The sequence below is a fragment of the Rhea pennata genome, chromosome 2 (genome assembly GCF_028389875.1).
Source record: "Rhea pennata isolate bPtePen1 chromosome 2, bPtePen1.pri, whole genome shotgun sequence".
In the NCBI taxonomy this organism is placed as follows: Eukaryota; Metazoa; Chordata; class Aves; order Rheiformes; family Rheidae; genus Rhea; species Rhea pennata.
In genome coordinates, this window is record NC_084664.1 from 25957959 (window position 1) to 25975350 (window position 17392).

The window sequence follows — 17392 nt, forward strand, 5'->3', positions numbered from 1 at the left end:
GAGGAAGCTTAGCACAGCTGTACTTAGGTCAAGCCAAGAGGACTTACATTAACAACTCTTTTATTTTAATGTCAACTTGTAGAATCCAATCTCTATATTTTTTTAATGGTAACTAGATAATTCTGTGCTAAATAATATATTTTAATTGAAAATAGCATCATAGTGTAAACCGTCTTAGATATGACATGTATATTTTAAGATGTACCTGTTGAGGAGATTGGATATCTACTTTTTAATTTACTGTTTTTTTCTGTAAAAAAAAAAAAAAAAAAAAAAAAAAAAAAAAAAAAGGAGTAGAATCATAGTTCAGAATATGTTCAGAACCCTTATTTGTATTACTGATGATTAGCAATGAGATTTCTTCAGCAATAACTGATACTGCTAAGTATAGATTAGTACTAATTTTATTATTTTCTTCTATATTCAGGTTATTGTGTCAATGAGCGTAGCATTTGCACAACAGACTGAATTATCAAGAATTACTAAGCAGAAGGAAGAAGAAACACAAACACAGATAGTGCATCAACAGGGAAGGCATTTTGAAGTTAAAAATCAATGTAGAGAAGAAGTAGACAGCCCTCTCAGAAAGGCAACAAAAAAAGGCAGTAAGCATGAAGAACTAAAATCACTTTGCAAAGAACTCAGTGAAGAGTCTGGTGAGATGAACTCGCTTGGAGGACAGCTTGATTCGAGTAGCAGGCCCGATTACGTATTAGGACAAACCACTCATGAAATGGTAATTTCTGAACAAGTTTTCTCTCAGGTCAAAGAGCTTATGGTAGAAGAAACACTGGTAAGTGTTTTGGTTAAAAAGATACATTTATTTTTTATATATTTATATATATATATTCACACACACACACACTATATTTGAATAATATTTCCAATACATTTGCATACCATTTGAATAAGAAAACAGCAAAAGGAAAAAAAAATAAGATGAAACTTCCATTGAAATATTTCCATTTTCTTTAAATGCCTGATAATTTTAGATCTAAATTACCTATCCTTTTTTCCTATGTCTTACCAAGTGTCATAGTGTTTTGCTAATAAATGAGAAAGAAATGTAACACTAATTATAGGGAAATAGATTGTTCCATTTTTGTGGCTAAAATTGTATTGAAAGCAATAAATTGTATAAAGTTTTTTTTTTTAAGGTAGATTATTTTCTAATGTTTATACATAGAACAGATTAAAAATTACGTTTAAGTAGTTTGATAAAGTTTATTATTTGAGCACAAATTTTATAAAGGTAATTTGAAAAAAATATTAAGTGACTCACCAAAATTGAGGGGATGTGGTAAAGCTTGGAATAGATGTGGTTAAAAACTAGTCATGAGTTTTGACTGCACATTTTCATACTAGTTTATTTTTTTTCACTATATTTGGCACTAATTGAAGCAAAACACATTTTCAAATTTGTTTAACAGTTAAATGTTCTGATCTTGTGTTATCTGAATAACGGATAAACTCCTGTGTTTCTGCTTTGTGTGGTACTATTCTGCTAAACTTTGGTTGCGTTATACACGCACCAGAAACACATACTCACTAACTTCCATACATGTATGTTTATTAAAAAATTTCTACTGAGATCCTTGCCAGCTAAAAAGAGTTAGAGTTAACGCTGATCACCGTTAACAAAAAGACATTCTGTCTTCTAAAGAGGAATAATTCTAAGTTTTGGCTTTCTAAGACACAGGAAGCAAGATAATGCTTTAGTAATAGCTATTGTAATTTGTGAAAATTTGAATATTTTCTAGAAAATATTCTTGAACATAAAATACTAAAACAGTTACGATATTTCAGCACTGCAGTGAGATGACAACAGAAACATCAAGTCAACTGCTGTTGTACGAGGAACGTTTGGAAGACATGCGGCAGGAACTAGTACGGCAATATCAGGAACATCAGCAGGCAACAGAGTTATTAAGACAAGGACATATGCAGCAAATGGAACGTCAGAAGGAAAATCAGGAACAACTCCTAGCGGAGCTTGAGAGTCTGAAAGTGCAGTTAGCTGAGGTAATGCGGGGTCTAACACAACAGCAGCAGTTGTGCCAAAAAGTTAACCAGGAAGGTTTTTATATAGAGAGATACACTTATATGTAATGCATATGCATGCACGCACGTGCACATACACACACACTTGTGTGAATGTGCACCCATATATACATATATTTTAAAAAAGACTTTTTTACAAAGTTCAGTCGGTTAGGGATCAGTCTTGACTGCTGCAAACCTGGAGAAAACCTGTGATGCTGCCCAGCAGCCAGAAGAGTGAGTGAATGCAGATGTATTGTAAACCGTACCACATTCTGGATATGAGGCCCTGTGTAGGATGTGGGCTAGTATCTGTTTAAATCAATGATGCAGCTATGGCTTGAAGTACTACAGAAACCCTTTTTTTTTTTCCCCATCCCCTCTTCAGGTCTGAGGCAGAACAGTATCTGCTGCTTCCCACAGAACTTGCATTCCACAGTGCTCTCTTCTCCACTTCCCTTTCCTTCTTCCTGTTTCTGGTCTTCATGTAGGGATTTCAATGGCTTGAGGGGTCACAAACCAAGCTAATATGCAGAATATGAAGTTCCAGGGCTCGACTTAGCTAGTCTGGTTCCAAGTCTCTGCTGTCACACTGCCCTCATATTCCCTTTTCTTTCTCCAAGTGAGATAATCAATCATGTGGTAGAGAAATTTGTCCAAGGTCTTTTTCAACAGCATAATCTGCTCCTTGAATAAAATCAAAAGCCTGCCAGTCATAGGAAGTGTCTTGGATTGCTTGAATGGACCTAGGCTTTGGAAACTGGCGGGAGTTACCATGCCTGGTTGGGTGGCAACTAAACGTAAAGACCACGAGGGAAGAGAAATCATTCCAAGTAGCAACAAAATGTTTTGCCCTCTTTTTTTTTTTTTTTTTTTTTTTTTTTTTTTTTTATCATGGAGGGGGCAAAGTTCTTACCAACTATGTTGGAATGACACAAAAGTAGCATGGTTTGATGTGAAACACCGCTGTGTTTCTTTGCCATTTTAAACTATGACTTGTTATCATTCCACACATACTTACCACAGGCTTTGTGTATATTATGGAACTCATTAGTTTATCTTAATTGTTAAGTCCTTAAAAATATCATTTACAAACTTGTCTTCAAGGATTCCTTTCCTTGATAGACAAAGTGCACAAAACCCAGTAGAATTCATCTTGCCCTGACTTAATTTCAATGTGATGTTACAGAAATGCACATGGAAATGGTAATCAGCAAATTCTAAAGTTCTTTGTTTTTTTATTATGGAGTGGAGCTTTACTGCAATGCTAAGTTCCTACAGACCTTACTCAAACCTGGTTCTGTTCTGCCTAAGTTTGGTCTCAAGGAGCCTGGAAGTGGTTCTTCTCCAGCAATATCGGATGTCTGTTTCTATTAGCTTCTTTGTAACCCTCTTTCTATCATTTATCCTGACAGCCTTTACTTTCTATATATACCGCCTTTCTCCCTTTGCCTCTCAGTCAGTTTGCAATCACATCTTTTGGCAGAGGTTGCATCAGGATTTCATGTGCATCTTCTAAGCCACATATACTTCTAGCTCTTCTAAAAAAAAGAAAAAGCCTTTGAAGACTTTTCTTCACAAAGAATGTACTTTCATCTATTTCTCTCTCCTGTGTAAAGTTTATGTACTGTAACCTGTAATACTTAGAAATTAACCTTCCAGTTTCCATTGTGATCATTGTGTTTATATGTTGTATGAAAATCTTAAAGATACAAGATACCAAAAATATTTATTAGCTGCATTCAGTTCTGGAAAGCTTTCAATGTTGTTTTAACATTGATGTTTAATTATGTTCATTATGCAAAATAGATGAAGAATTAGAAATGACAGGACTCACTAATACCCAGTAGCTTGAAAGATTGAGTGTGCTTCTGTAACGGTTCTGTTTTTTAGCGAGTCTCAATGGAGAATGACAGCTTGGTTACAGAGAGGGAGAAAATGCTTTTGGAAGAACTGGAATCAGTAAAGCAGCATTTTGCGTCTGAAAAACAGAGGCTGCATTGTGAGCTACAAAACAGAAGCACGCAAACGCAGGTAAATATGGACTTTGACTTTCTGGGCAGCTGTGACAGATAAATCCAGTAAGATTCTTTTTGTCTGCTATTCTTTTTGATGTAATACATTTTCCAAATAGGTGTTGAGTATTACTTGAACAGAGCAGATTTAAGAACCAAAAGCTGGTACCTGTAGATACAGTTTTTCACTTCAGGTAAACAGAAGCGAGTTTAGCAGCTTGAAGGTGGGGATTATATTTAATATAGCTCTTTGCTCAGGTAAACGCACATTCTTGTATTGCTATAGCAACACCAACAGAAAGCACAAGACTGTTTATTTGGCATAAAGTTCTTTCTAACAGGCCCTGCCTTGGATTTCATGTTTTGTTTTTGCTTATACACATAGGAGTTTTTGTATATATTGCCTTTTCTTGATTTCTAATTTCATACACAAGTTTTATTAATGGAACATAACTCATTTAGATTTTTGATTTCATATTCTGCTGTGTATCAGAAGAACATATTGATTCTGGCATGACAGGATTTCTGTCCGTTTTGTCTTCTCTCCCTCTGCAAAAACTTACCCAGAGTGAAGATGAAAGCCAAGGCAATGTGAGAGAACACACATTTGAGGATGAAGATGAAGGAAGAAAGTCTGAAGAAACATCAGCTCTTCTTTCAAAAGAGAGGTACTTAAACTGTTAGTATTAAGAAAATATTGTTAATGTAAAAAAAAATTGAGAGTGATGTTCTTGCTGTTAAATTAAAAATATTTTGAAGCCTTATTCTGATTGAGTTCATGATTATGGTACTCTTAATTCTAGATAACCATGTTTCTAGGTTTATGTAATTTAAATGAAACAATTTCTCTCCCCCCCCCCCTTTTTTTTCTTAAGCCTAACTATGTAATGACATAGAGGATAAGCAAAATCTTTGGAAGTTTTACTGTCTTTCATATTCTACCCATATATAGAATTCTATACATTAATTCTACACATGTATAGATTTACACCTATCAAATGTACATATATGAAATACGTTTTTATATGGGTATAATTACTTTATTTGATAACACATTTTGAATATTTTAAATTGTCACTTTGAATAAGTTTATATGAAAACAAGACAAATGTGGACCTCTATCTGTTTTAAAAGAACAACTAGATAAAATACCAAAATAAAAGTATGGGTTTTGATACATATATTTTGTACATCTTTTGTATATATTTTTTAAAAAGATCCAACTTTGGATTAACATTGATGTGCTTTTAATATTTGTATGTTACGTGTCTTTTAGTCTTACAAAACATACACAGATTTTACTGATTCAGCAGGCAACTTTTTTGTGACTGCAATGGTCCATAAGGCATAAAAAGAGCTGTGAAGCAGGGGAAAATCAAAGGACTGACTAGTTCCTATTCTGCAGACATGTTTTTCAGAAGGCTAATGAGAAACTTATGAAGATTCTTTTAGAAGTTGTGAAGACAACTGTGGCCATAGAGGAGACAATTGGTCGCCATGTTCTTGGATTACTGGATAGATCTGGGAAAGTCCAGCCTTCCAAACCAGTTGGATGGGACACAGAGACAGAGGAATCAGTAAATCCTTGTGTCCATGTGGGGTATGAAAAAGGTAACAGTTCTGTGATGTCTTGTTGCATAACTAGTAGCATTTGCACACTTTATTTTTTTATTTAAATACATTTTGAAATTGTTAATTAAAAAGCTTTTTCTTCAACTATTAGTCATTTGAATTCATATAACATCTCCATTTAAGAGATGGAAACACAATCCAGGAGTTGTTTTTGAGCATTGAATCAGGCAATAATGATGTAGGATCCTGTTAGAAAGCCTGCAACAGAATGGGAAAGTGGTTGAGAAAGTCAAAAATAAATATGTTCTTGAGACAGCAAAGGGAAAGAGGATAAAGCACAGCTTCATTTAATCCTGCATCAGTCCCTTTCCTCTTTATGCCTGGGGAGCTGGAGTCAAAAGCTGTATCTCTCCTGTTAAACTAAGCCTATGTAGAGATATTGCCATTCATTGAGGGCAGCTGACATGGAGCAGCCTGTATTTATCCTTGTAGACTTCCCAGGCCTCCACAGGGTCGTAGCCTGTAAAATGCCTTTTGTGCGCTGTCCCTGGAGCTTTCTAACTGCCAAGCCATTCCTGTCAACTTTTTAGGAGAATGCTAGCTGGCACAGGCATAAAGGAGTGTTTTAACAGTGTAGAACAGTGTTCCAGTGTCTAAGAATTTTCCCAGACACAGTTTAATTTGCTAGGAGAGTGTCTGTTCGTTTTTCTTTTGGGGAAGAATAGAAACTCTGCCTTTTAGCCATTTAATGGTACCCATGGTACATAAGCAAGTGTAAGGACATGTGCATTCTACCTGAGCCTTGTGGAGAGGCAACATGCAACAGGTCAGTTCAGCCTAAAACACGTTATACGGCTGGCCTTGTCAGGAGTTTTTAACTATTTCAGTGAATAAGGAAAAAAAACTGGAAGTCAAATACTACATTTCAGTATTGGGAAAGTGTATACCATAGGGTAATAAAACAAATGTTGAATGAAGTTGAACTTTACCTTGACTATTCAAAATGTGAGTTAATAAATATTATTGGTTCACTCTAGCTTCAAATATAGGTCACCTTAAGCCTAGGGGCAAGCTGAGAAAGGACGTATGACTGTATGACTTGCAACACAGTGACATCTCTCTCAGTTGATTACTCAAAGGTTGTCCATGCAGTGAAAAGAAATATGTACAGCTGCCATCTGGAGATTTTTCAAGTTTTAAGTTAACAGCATTTTTATGCTTGTATAGTACGGTTCTTTCAGTAAAAAGCCTCATAACTGTCAACCTTCATACATATTTCACTGTATTTAATTGTGAGGAAAATTACTGTGCATTTGGAAATCTCAGCGCTTTGAGCTTTAGCCTTTTTTCCCTTCAGTTTAGTTTGGATAGCTAAGCTTCTGGTCTTAAGTTGTGGTACTTCTCCAGGAGACCTTAAGAGATTGACAACTGAGATTGTCTTTTACTTTAATTGAAGGAAGCACTACTTTCAAAATGTAGTTTTCTTGTACTTTACTTCTGGGTGGGAATGAAAGGAGTAGTGTTTACTTATGTTAAAACTACTGAGAATAAGTATCTTCAGCCATTGCCAGCTATCTACCACATTGCCTCTTGTAGCAAAATGGTAAGGTTCAAAGTTTACCACCTCCTGTTGTGTTGTGAGGTAGAATCATAGAATCAGTAAGTTTGGAAGGGACCTCTGGAGATCATCTAGTCCAACTTCCCTGCTCAAGCAGGGTCATCTAGAGCATGTTAGACAGGGTTGCATCCAGGCAGGCCTTGTGAAGTCTCCTTCTCTGGAGATATTCAGCCTCTCTGGGCAGCCTCTCCCAGTGCTCCATCACTCTCACAGGGAAGAAATTCCCCCTCATGGTCAGGCGGAACTTCCTGTGCTTCAGTTTCTGCCCATTGCCTCCTGTCCTGTCACACGGGACAACTGAAAAGAGTTTGTTCCCGTCCCCTTGACACCCTCCCTTCAGGTACTTGTACACATTGATAAGATCCCCCCTCAGTCTTCTCTTCCCCAGGCTGAAGAGGCCCAGTTCTTGCAGCTGTTCCTCATAGGGCAGGTGCTCCAGCCCTCTGATCATCCTCATAGCCCTGCGCTGGACTCTCTCCAGTAGCTCCATGTCTCTCCTGTACTGGGGAGCCCACAGCTGGAGACAGTACTTGAGATGAGGCCTCCCCAGGGCTGAGTAGAGGGGCAGGATCACCTCCCTCGACCTGCTGGCAACACTCTTCCTAATGCACCCCAGGAGACCATTGGCGTTCTTGGCCACAAGGGCACATTGCTGGCTCATGGTCAACCTGTCATCCACCAGCACTCCCAGGTCCTTCTCTGCAAAGCTGCTCTCCAGCAGGTCAGCCCCCAGCTTGTACTGGTGCCTCGGGTTATTTCTCCCTAGGTGCAGGACCCTGCACTTGCCCTTGTTGAATCTCAGGAGGTTTCTCTCTGCCCAACTCTCCAGCCTGTCCAGGTCTCTCTGGATGGCAGCACAGCCCTCAGGTGTGTCAGCCACTCCTCCCAGCTTGGTATCATCAGCAAACTTGCTGAGGATGCACTCTGTCCCCTCATCCAGGTCATTGATGAAGAAGTTGAACAGGAGTTTTATGTAAATGGCATTTTTAGATAAGTTTTCTATATTGAAAACAGCAGTTTGTAAGTGTTCTCTGTGCTCGTTGTATAATTGAGCTGTATAAAAAACTGATATTTTCACAAAATATATTTCCCAAAGAAAAGAATGTTTTCTGTTTATGAAGGCTGTGATTACAGACTGTCACAGTTAATGTCTTGTTTTATTAGCTAGTGCATTCATAAAACCTAGTTCATAGCGATAGCGTGCCTATTCATAGAACATGTACTATTGGCTTTCATCTCCCCTAGTTTCATTTGCTGAGAATATTGCTCCCTATTCTCAGACAAAAATCACATAAATATGTACGCAAAATGCTGATACCTGATTGCTGCCTTTCACTACTGAAATACATACTTGCTCTACACAGGCATGCACAACACAATAAATGTTTTTGCTTCATGCCTGCTCCTGCACAAAGATGCCTATACTTGTTTTTTGTCATTATTGTCATTAACAATTCTTAACGTGGATTTTATGTACACCCTCCCACATAAACACATATTTATTTATACATAAAATATATAGGAAAACATTCTTTAAAAAGTACCTGTATTTGATTTTTAGGTGGGTATGTATGCCAGGCTTTCATAATACTATTCTCTAAATGCACAACAGGTCCTATAATTGGAGTGTGTTGTTGATTTTTTTTTTTTTTTTTTTTTTTTTTTTTTTTTTAAGAAAGCCTTTTAGTGAAAGGGTAGTCTCCCATATAAAACGGGACTTTATGCTGTTCCATTCCATAGTCAGGAAGTTTAACAGTTTTAACTCTTAAATTTGTTGAAGTGGATTTTGAAGAGGGTAGGTAAGATTCACTTCTCCTTAGCAAAACAATTGTCTATTGCTGTACTGCCCCCCCCCCCCCTTAGTATGGATGAGAGTTGTATTTGAGTATCAGCCATCCACGTAGCAGTTTATTTTGGTATTTTTTTGCATGTTTGCTTACATACAGAAATAATTGTGTTTAAAAAAAAAAAAAGAGAGAGAGAGAGAGAGAAGTCAAAGGAAATAGGGAGCATTAATGAAGACCCAAGGTTACTGTTGTTGAAATGGGTAGATGTAGAGTTTGTAATTTATTTCTGAGGTAGTATTCACAGTTCTCTTTTTTTCCTTCCAAAATAATACAACAGCAGCCTTGCGGAATACATAGTTGTACCACTAGGGTCAAGGTTTATACTTGGTGTTTTTCTGTGATTGTATTGGTTCATCAGCTGAAGCATTTGGTGCTGCGCCAAACAGAAGTACATCATGAACTCAATGTTTTCAGTCAGAAGACTGTTGTTATTCCATTCCTATACTCTACTGAATGGCCTGAGGGGACTTGATCTTTTTAGAATTTTTTCCATTGTTTTCTGGAAGTAAGAAAAAGCCACTGCTTTTATGTTTTAACTTGTGAATGTTATTGTATTTTCCTGGCCAAACAGATCTCCATTTAAATCACTTAGGAAATTGGTAAGAATAAATTTGTGCAAAGAAAAATCTAATAGTAAAACAGAAACATTAATGTGTTTAAGTGAATTCTCTCTGACCTTCTGAGTGCAATCCATACTTAACAACAGGCAAAGCCCAGGTTACTATTAGAACATTTACTGAGTTTTCCATCATTTAAGAAAAGCTGAATCATTCAGGTCCACGTACTTACAACCATAATCTGATTTATAGGGCATATAGAGGTTTATCTGGGGCCTTGGCTAGGTTATCAGTTAACATAGGACTTCATTTCTAACATCTTGAGTAAAGTTCAAATTTCAGCCATAAAACACATCATATGAAGGGAATAGCATTTGTGCAAAGTAATGCAGTGAGTTAATCGCACCTGGAGGTCAGGGTGCTGAATCGTGATGGCAGAGCCAGCAGGCTTTGGTGTTCCCTTCCTCTAGAGGACAGCTCTCCTCTAAAGAGTAGAGGCGCTGCATGGACGTCGCTGGCCGCAGGGACGCCTTTAGGTTACTGCATCCCTTGAATATCCAAACTCTCTCACCTACTTTTTGGGCTCCTCGTTTCCAAGCAGTGTAGGAGAAACAAGTGTGTGAATAGTTTTATTCACTGAACCACCATCATACAGGTTTTCTCATTTTCAGCTTGTAACCCCGGACCTTAATTTCTCCAGTGGAATCCCAGCAGTAATCTGCAATGTTAGCTCAACTGTGACACAAAATAAATAAAATAGGTATTGCTTCATAAATGTCAATCAGCAGCTCAGAAACAACCGCTGTATCTAGACTTCTGTATCCAAGTTCTGCGTAAGCACTGTATATCTTTTCTTAAGACTTACTGGGCCGTGATACCTGACGTGCTGAACTGCAAATCTGTGGTGCAGGAGACAATGTAAACCTTTTCTGTTTGATTACAAGGAGTGAGTTTACACAAGGAGAAGGCATTTTTATTTGTACCAGTTATATTTTCTTTATTATTTTTATGTCAGTGGGGAAAAAAAATTGGGGAGGGAGAATATAACGCTTTTGCAGGGGATGCGTGGGGTGTGCTTCAATAGCACCGTAAGGATTAGTACAAATGGGAGCAGGGCATTCAACTGTCAGGGAGTTTTAAAAAGACTTAACAGCATTTCTGCACTGGAGAGAAGATTTTCCTCCACTGAAAATCTTCTGGAAAGATGCTGTCGCATAACACTATGATTCCACTAAAGCAGATGGTTTTCAGGGGAAAAAATGTGGAAATTTTTACTTATCCCTTAGGAAGACACTTCATGTGAATTCCTGTTGTTAAGTATCACCTCATAGAAGTAACGTTATGAGCGTCTATATTTTTCTTTTTTCACCATTTTTTTTCTATTTGAGTTGCCAATCCTACAGTATAAATGAAATTACTACATTTAAGCTTTGGGTGTGTTTTTGGCGCTTTTTTTTCCCCCCTTCTTCAGTTATATTTGAGAGCTTTGAAGTTTCCACATACCAAATTATGCTTTAGGTGACAGCTCTGCCTTTCTTTCTTCATTTTTTTATAGTTATATTTCAGTTAAATTCTGTGGTTTTTAATTCTGGGATCTTTTTGTATAACAAAATTATCTCTTAGTATTGATTTTTTTCTGGATAAATAAAAGAAGGCAAATTACAAAAGAACTGACATAAGTCAGATAGGACTTTAAAAATCTTGTCATTAAAATCTTGTTATGGAGGCCATGTTTTACTCTTCAATCACTGACAAGAAAGCATAATAATATTAGCGGCATTATTAATGTAACAGTTATTCCAGACTTAACTTTTAAATGATGACTTTCTGAGCAAGCTTCAGTATTTTTAAGTTTTTCTGTAAAAGCCAGAATTTAGGATGATCTTGTAACAGACTGCACATTTTTGCAGCTATTTTGCAAAATGTTTATTTTTGGATTTGATCCAAATCATTGCACAAATCATCATTGCACAAATCAATTGAATTTCTCAATCAAATAATTTGCTAAAGCATAAGGGTTATAGGACACGAATTTTAAACTAGGTTAAAGTTATCTACATTGAGCTTCACTCTTCATTGCCAAGACTTTGTCCACGTTTGTGTAGATTGTGCAAAAACTAATACGTTGCTGTTTTTATTTTATGTGGCTTATAGCTGTGCTACTATACTGTGCACTTTATTTTGTGAGATCTCTGAAGCTAAGCAGGTCTTTTGCTTGGTCAGTACTTAAGACAGGTGACCTCCAGTGAACATCAGGTACTACTAAGCACGCTCAGGAGGGACTATGATTTCCCTTAACTCAGTCTTTAACCAGTGCTTTGGTGCAACGTTTGGAAACAGTTATCCGTTTAAATGAAAGTCCTTTCTACTCTGAGGATATTAAAGCTTCTTGATCACTGCTGACATTTTGAGACACCTGGAGTCCTTTAAACACAGGTGTTGAGCAATTGGAATGCTATTGAATTAAAAGTTGTGGAAGTGTTCCTTGGCAGCCAGCCATACCTTGCAGGAAGGGGGAATCTTAAGGTGTTAGGGAAAACCTTTATTCTCCTCCAACACGTTATCAGTGCAGAAGTAGCAGAAAACGACCGCCAGCCACTGCTAGGGTAACTCCCACTGCAGCAGTTAATGAATGTAGTTCCAAAGTGCAGCACTGGAGTGTGCTTTGAAATCCTGTGTAAAGGAAAGGTGCCATGTGAATGTATGTTCTGCTCGTCTAGTTACTCATTTCTTTCATATATAAATTGTGTTTCTGGTTTCATACTCTGGTGGAGTATGAAAATTTTTTGTATAGTTACCCCTTCAAAATTAAAGGAGATATGAATCACTAATGATATAACTAGAAGAAAAAAAATACTAAATACACCTGTATTTTATAAATGTTGGTAATTATACAGTAAAACTAAACAAAATCTTGTCAGATTAAATTTGTCATAGATTGGTTTGTTGTATATGGGTCATACGCAGCTGTGGCCAGAGTAGAATAAATGTGGAAATGTGTTATTATCACGATGTATGCAGAGATAAAAGTAAAACTAGATGATTAATCATATTGTAAGTAGTTAAAAGAAAAATAAAAACAGCCTGAAAATTAAAATCTAACATTTCTTGCTGGATTCAAACAGCATCAGCAAAAGAACTGATCCTTCCAATGTTATTTGGATATTTGTTTAAGAGCAAATATAAGGAAGTTGTCCCCTACAAGAATGCTAAATACAATTTAAAGGCAATTTGTAAAATTTAACTATTAAAACTTCAGTTTGAATTTCTGTAGCTAAACAAACAGTTCCAATTCTACTGTCATTATTCATGGAATAACCAGAAACTTACTGTGAAAGATAACCATAACCCAGTATTGTAATTGTATTGCCAAACAGCTACGGACTACTCTTAATTCATTTAGTCATACCACTGTTTCCTCAAAACAAAGCCTTTTTTTAGAGAAAATTTTGAAGGAAAAATACCCACTTAACTCTGTATGAGGAAAAAATATTGTGCTTTTTGTGACAAGAAAGGAGACTTTGGTGTGTGAGGTCAATAGCTGTCATTTTTTTTAAAGCTGGATGCTGTATTAAATGTATCTCATTACCATATAGTAATTACTGAACTTTAGAACAAGCCTGAGTCGTATATGAAATATAAACATTTAATTAAAAAAAAAAAAGTTTTAAGAATTGCTGAAAAATACTTCAGTAGAACAAGATATCATTTAAACAACTTTCCACAAAAGGATACACTTTTATTCACATTACAAATCAAATAGCCTAGTGACATAGCACTTTTCATTTTTAAAAACACTGAATTGACAATAATTATTTACTGTTGTGATGCACTATTGTATTATTATTTCATATTGGAAGTATGAATTATTATTTTTTATTTTTTATTTTAAAACATCTCAGGAGTATGTTTTCACTTGTAGTATGCTTTCGCTTGTATTACTTAAATGAAACCCTGAATTCTAGATATGCAAATTTAATGTTTTCTAGTTTAATTGCTATCATTTTAATACCATATGCAAACTTTGTCTCCTCCTTTTCAGACAAAATGGATAATGCCCTTAAACTGAATGAGACCTCAGGAATTTTGAGAAGTAGGAAGAGGCCATACTGCCCATCAGTAAAGATGGTTACAGTTACCCTGCACTTTGATTTGTTCAGCTATCTATTTTAATCAATGTATAGTTCATTAATAATAATGCTGAATTTTGATGTGTTCTGTATTCTAGTCTATTTGTTCTGAAAAGCTGCCTCAATTACATTACAGGGGAACTGCCATTTCCCCTTACTTACTTGAGTCTGTCTGTCTGAATTACTGACTTGAACAGGTCTATGTTAATGAACACTAATGTAGTTGGTCACAGCTAAAACGGTGATTGACTGTTATTTTACCTTGTTACATTTAAAACCCAATTTTGCAAGTCATTATTGCAAGCTATGGAAAATTATAAGGATTACTGATAGCAACACAGGTTTGCAAGATGAGATACGGAGCTCAAAAGCATGCTGAGAGGATGTCTTAAAATATTCTCTGTTAGTATCTCCTTTTATCTCTCCCTTCTGCCTCACACATTTTGTGATTCACACATTCTATATCTTGTTTTAGTATATAATATTTCCCCTCTGTCTTTGTGATTAGTACAAGTATTCTAAACATTTTAAAACTTAACTTTCTAATCATACAGGTTTTCATGTTTTGAATCTATGTAAAAAGATAATTATTATATTTTCAGAGTCCTGTTCCTCATATCATGATAGTAATATGGGAGTTGATGATATTAACATGTGGTCAAGAGCAACAGATGAAGGACTGCTGACCCAACAACTTGCAGAAAGCGGAATGGAAGTAGATCCTGAAAATGAAGAACTAGTTCTGAATGTTAGTTCTCGACTGCAAGCAGCTGTTGAAAAACTCCTGGAAGCCATCAGTGAAACTTCAGATCAGGTAGGGTGAAATAATGGTAACATGCTTTGAATCTTGTCTTGGTTTATTTTTTCTCGTTAATGTATTTTTATAAGCCCAAAATCTGTAGGCTCACTTTGAAAGTTAAAACGGGATTTCAGTTGCATAAACCCAAAGAAGTCTGCTTCAGCATGACCTTACCTAATGAATTTAGAGTCACACTGGAGATCTGTTTTGGAGTACAAAGAACTACATGCCTGAATTTAGATGTGTTTGTCAGTGTAGGGCACTCTTATTACTCATGCCGGTCAGCTGCATTCTGTTGCAACCCAGAGGGTCAGATGGAGGGCGTCAGAGCATCGTCTGTCTTGTGAAGTGTTTGGTACTTGTGAAGAGGGAACTGTGCCCAGTTCTCATGTCAAACATTTTAGTCACTTGACTACTCCGAGATGGAGATTTACAGTCTCTTCCAACTGTGATTTAAAGATGGTAAGTTACACACGTATCCACCTAGAAATCCGTGGTCCAGCAATCTGATATATAGAGGCATGTGATTTGCATGTGATCTCCAAGGAGGAGGCAGTGTGCAGTGTGCTTTCTGTTTATTACAGCTGGTTCTTTGCATTTTAGTAGGATTTTAGTTGCTCTTTGGAGTACAGTTTACTTTCCCTGTTAATTGAAATGAGAGTTGCATACCCAGCTCACACTGCTCCTACCATGTGCTTAACTTGTAGAGGATGCAGGTCTCAATATGAAGTTACCTAAGCGCTCCGTATTACACTGTTTCCATAAGGAACTTAAACTACCTATGGATTTCACTTAGGCTATGATTCTGCAAGTTCTTGCATGTGTAAGTACAGAGGGATGATCCTGGTTTACTAAGGCTGTTCATGTACCTAAGTCATTCCTTTCAAAGTGTTAACAGACCAGTGCTTTAGGTCTGGTTCTTTGTTTTCTCAAAAAATTGCTAGCATCTAAATCACATTTTTTTTGCATTGCTTTAAATCAATACCAGATGAGACTAACCAGAGGAATATGTTTCAGTGAATACTCTTTTGGATTTATTTATTTATTTATTTATTTATTTTTGCTTTCATAACGGCATTTGAGTGCCCGGACCACACTCACTGTACTGAGGAGCTCTGAAGTTACTGTTTCAACACTGTTAATTGTAGTATATAAAATTCTCGGAAGGTCATATTGCATCTGTTTTTGTGAAGCTTTATTCAACATTTTTTCGCATCTGAGAAATAAATAGCTTTCCCTTACTAACCATAAATTTGGAGAATTTGGAGCATACCATAAAAATGAAAATAAGTAATGAATTGATAAAGACTAGAAGTTGCTTTCGTTCTTGTTAGCCTTTCAGATTAGTATATGACATGAATCGCTTCTATACCATAAAGTAAACATACAGAATGTAAAAGATACTGGTATTATCTTAATTTTATAAACCTTATGAGGGTACCTTTTTATTCTGGTCTTATCTTTTGTGGTCATCAAAAATAGCTGTATATTTCCCCATTATACTGGTTCCCAGCAGTTCTGCTATTCACAGTTTGCTCACATTTTCATTACCTGTTCGCTGGGCAGTAATTATGTCACATATATACTTAAAAGCTAGAATTATTTTGAACTATATTTAAATCTTACTGAGTAATTTAATGGCAAAACATATGTTCTTTTCTCACAAAACATGAAGTACAGCAGCAAATAGCAATATCTGGTTAAATTATAGAGCATTAACTTTCCTTTATTACAGTTTCAACCGTAATGATACAATTTCTTTTGGGGATGCAGCAAATACTGTTGGATTGAGCAGAAATTCATTTCTTAGTGTCTGAGAAAGCCTAGTTTACCTTGTTGTATCTTAAGTACTAGGCTAGCTTAGGATTTCAAATTGCGACAAAACAGTAGTGTGACTAGCTGTACTAGATCTGTACTAGCACTGGCACGGGTTGCCCAGAGAGGTTGTGGAGTCTCCTTCTCTGGAGATACTCAAGGCCCGCCTGGATGCAGCCCTGTCTAACATGCTGTAGATGACCCTGCTGAGCAGGGAGGTTGGACTAGATGATCTCCAGAGGTCCCTTCCAACCTTACTGATTCTGTGATCAGCCTGTCTACTCTCAATTCATTGTCTCTTGTGGAACGTAATATTTTGAGCCACTTATTTCATCTGCGTGAGACTAGAATTCAAAAGTGATAGTGTGCTTCATGCTACAGGCCCATCTATTAGCTTACCTAGTAATGATGTTAGTTATTGTTGCTTTCTTGTCCCTGAGTGTAAAAGGTATAAATCGTAACTACTAGAAATGAAGGAGAAAGCGGCTATAATCATGAAAATAATATGAAAATCCAGCTGTCTGATATTTAAAAAGTATTAAACATTTATTTGAATCTTTCTCAAAAGTTAGTACTCTTTTTTAAGACAAAGATAAAAGGCTACATTATGAAACATAAAAGTTATGAAATAATTTAACTACAAATTGAACAAAATACCCTCTGGTTTTCTAAAGCAGTTACTCAGGTGAGTCACAAATCAGTTTCTGCATTGCATTTATTTGCAAATTGATTCTGTATCAGCTCTTTCTGTTCAAGCCAAGTGCAATTAGAAAAAAGTGGTTTCGAGTTTTTAGGGTGGTTTTTTTGGTTTTTTTTGTTTTGTTTTTCAGTTTAAGGTCCAGAATTGCATATCAGGAAAGGATACACAGATAGTATAATATACGTACTTCTTAAAGTTACTTTTAGAAATTGGAAGCAAATCTGTCTATATCATCTGTTCCTTAAATACCAAAGAACAACAACTGCAAAGTAATTAAGAATTCATATAGTAATTATAAA

At 36.2% G+C, this 17392-nt stretch overlaps 1 protein-coding gene across 3 annotated transcripts in view; it reads left to right on the plus strand.

The window, feature by feature from the left end:
- The window catches only part of AKAP9 (A-kinase anchoring protein 9), a 118992-nt gene that overhangs the window by 60358 nt on the left and 41242 nt on the right, over positions 1-17392 (plus strand). For all 3 annotated transcript variants that reach the window (XM_062569102.1, XM_062569103.1, XM_062569101.1), the window contains exons 17-22: positions 428-793; positions 1807-2022; positions 3934-4074; positions 4623-4723; positions 5461-5666; positions 14382-14593. In XM_062569102.1, the coding sequence (XP_062425086.1) occupies positions 428-793; positions 1807-2022; positions 3934-4074; positions 4623-4723; positions 5461-5666; positions 14382-14593 (1242 nt within the window). The remainder of the gene's footprint in view (positions 1-427; positions 794-1806; positions 2023-3933; positions 4075-4622; positions 4724-5460; positions 5667-14381; positions 14594-17392) is intronic.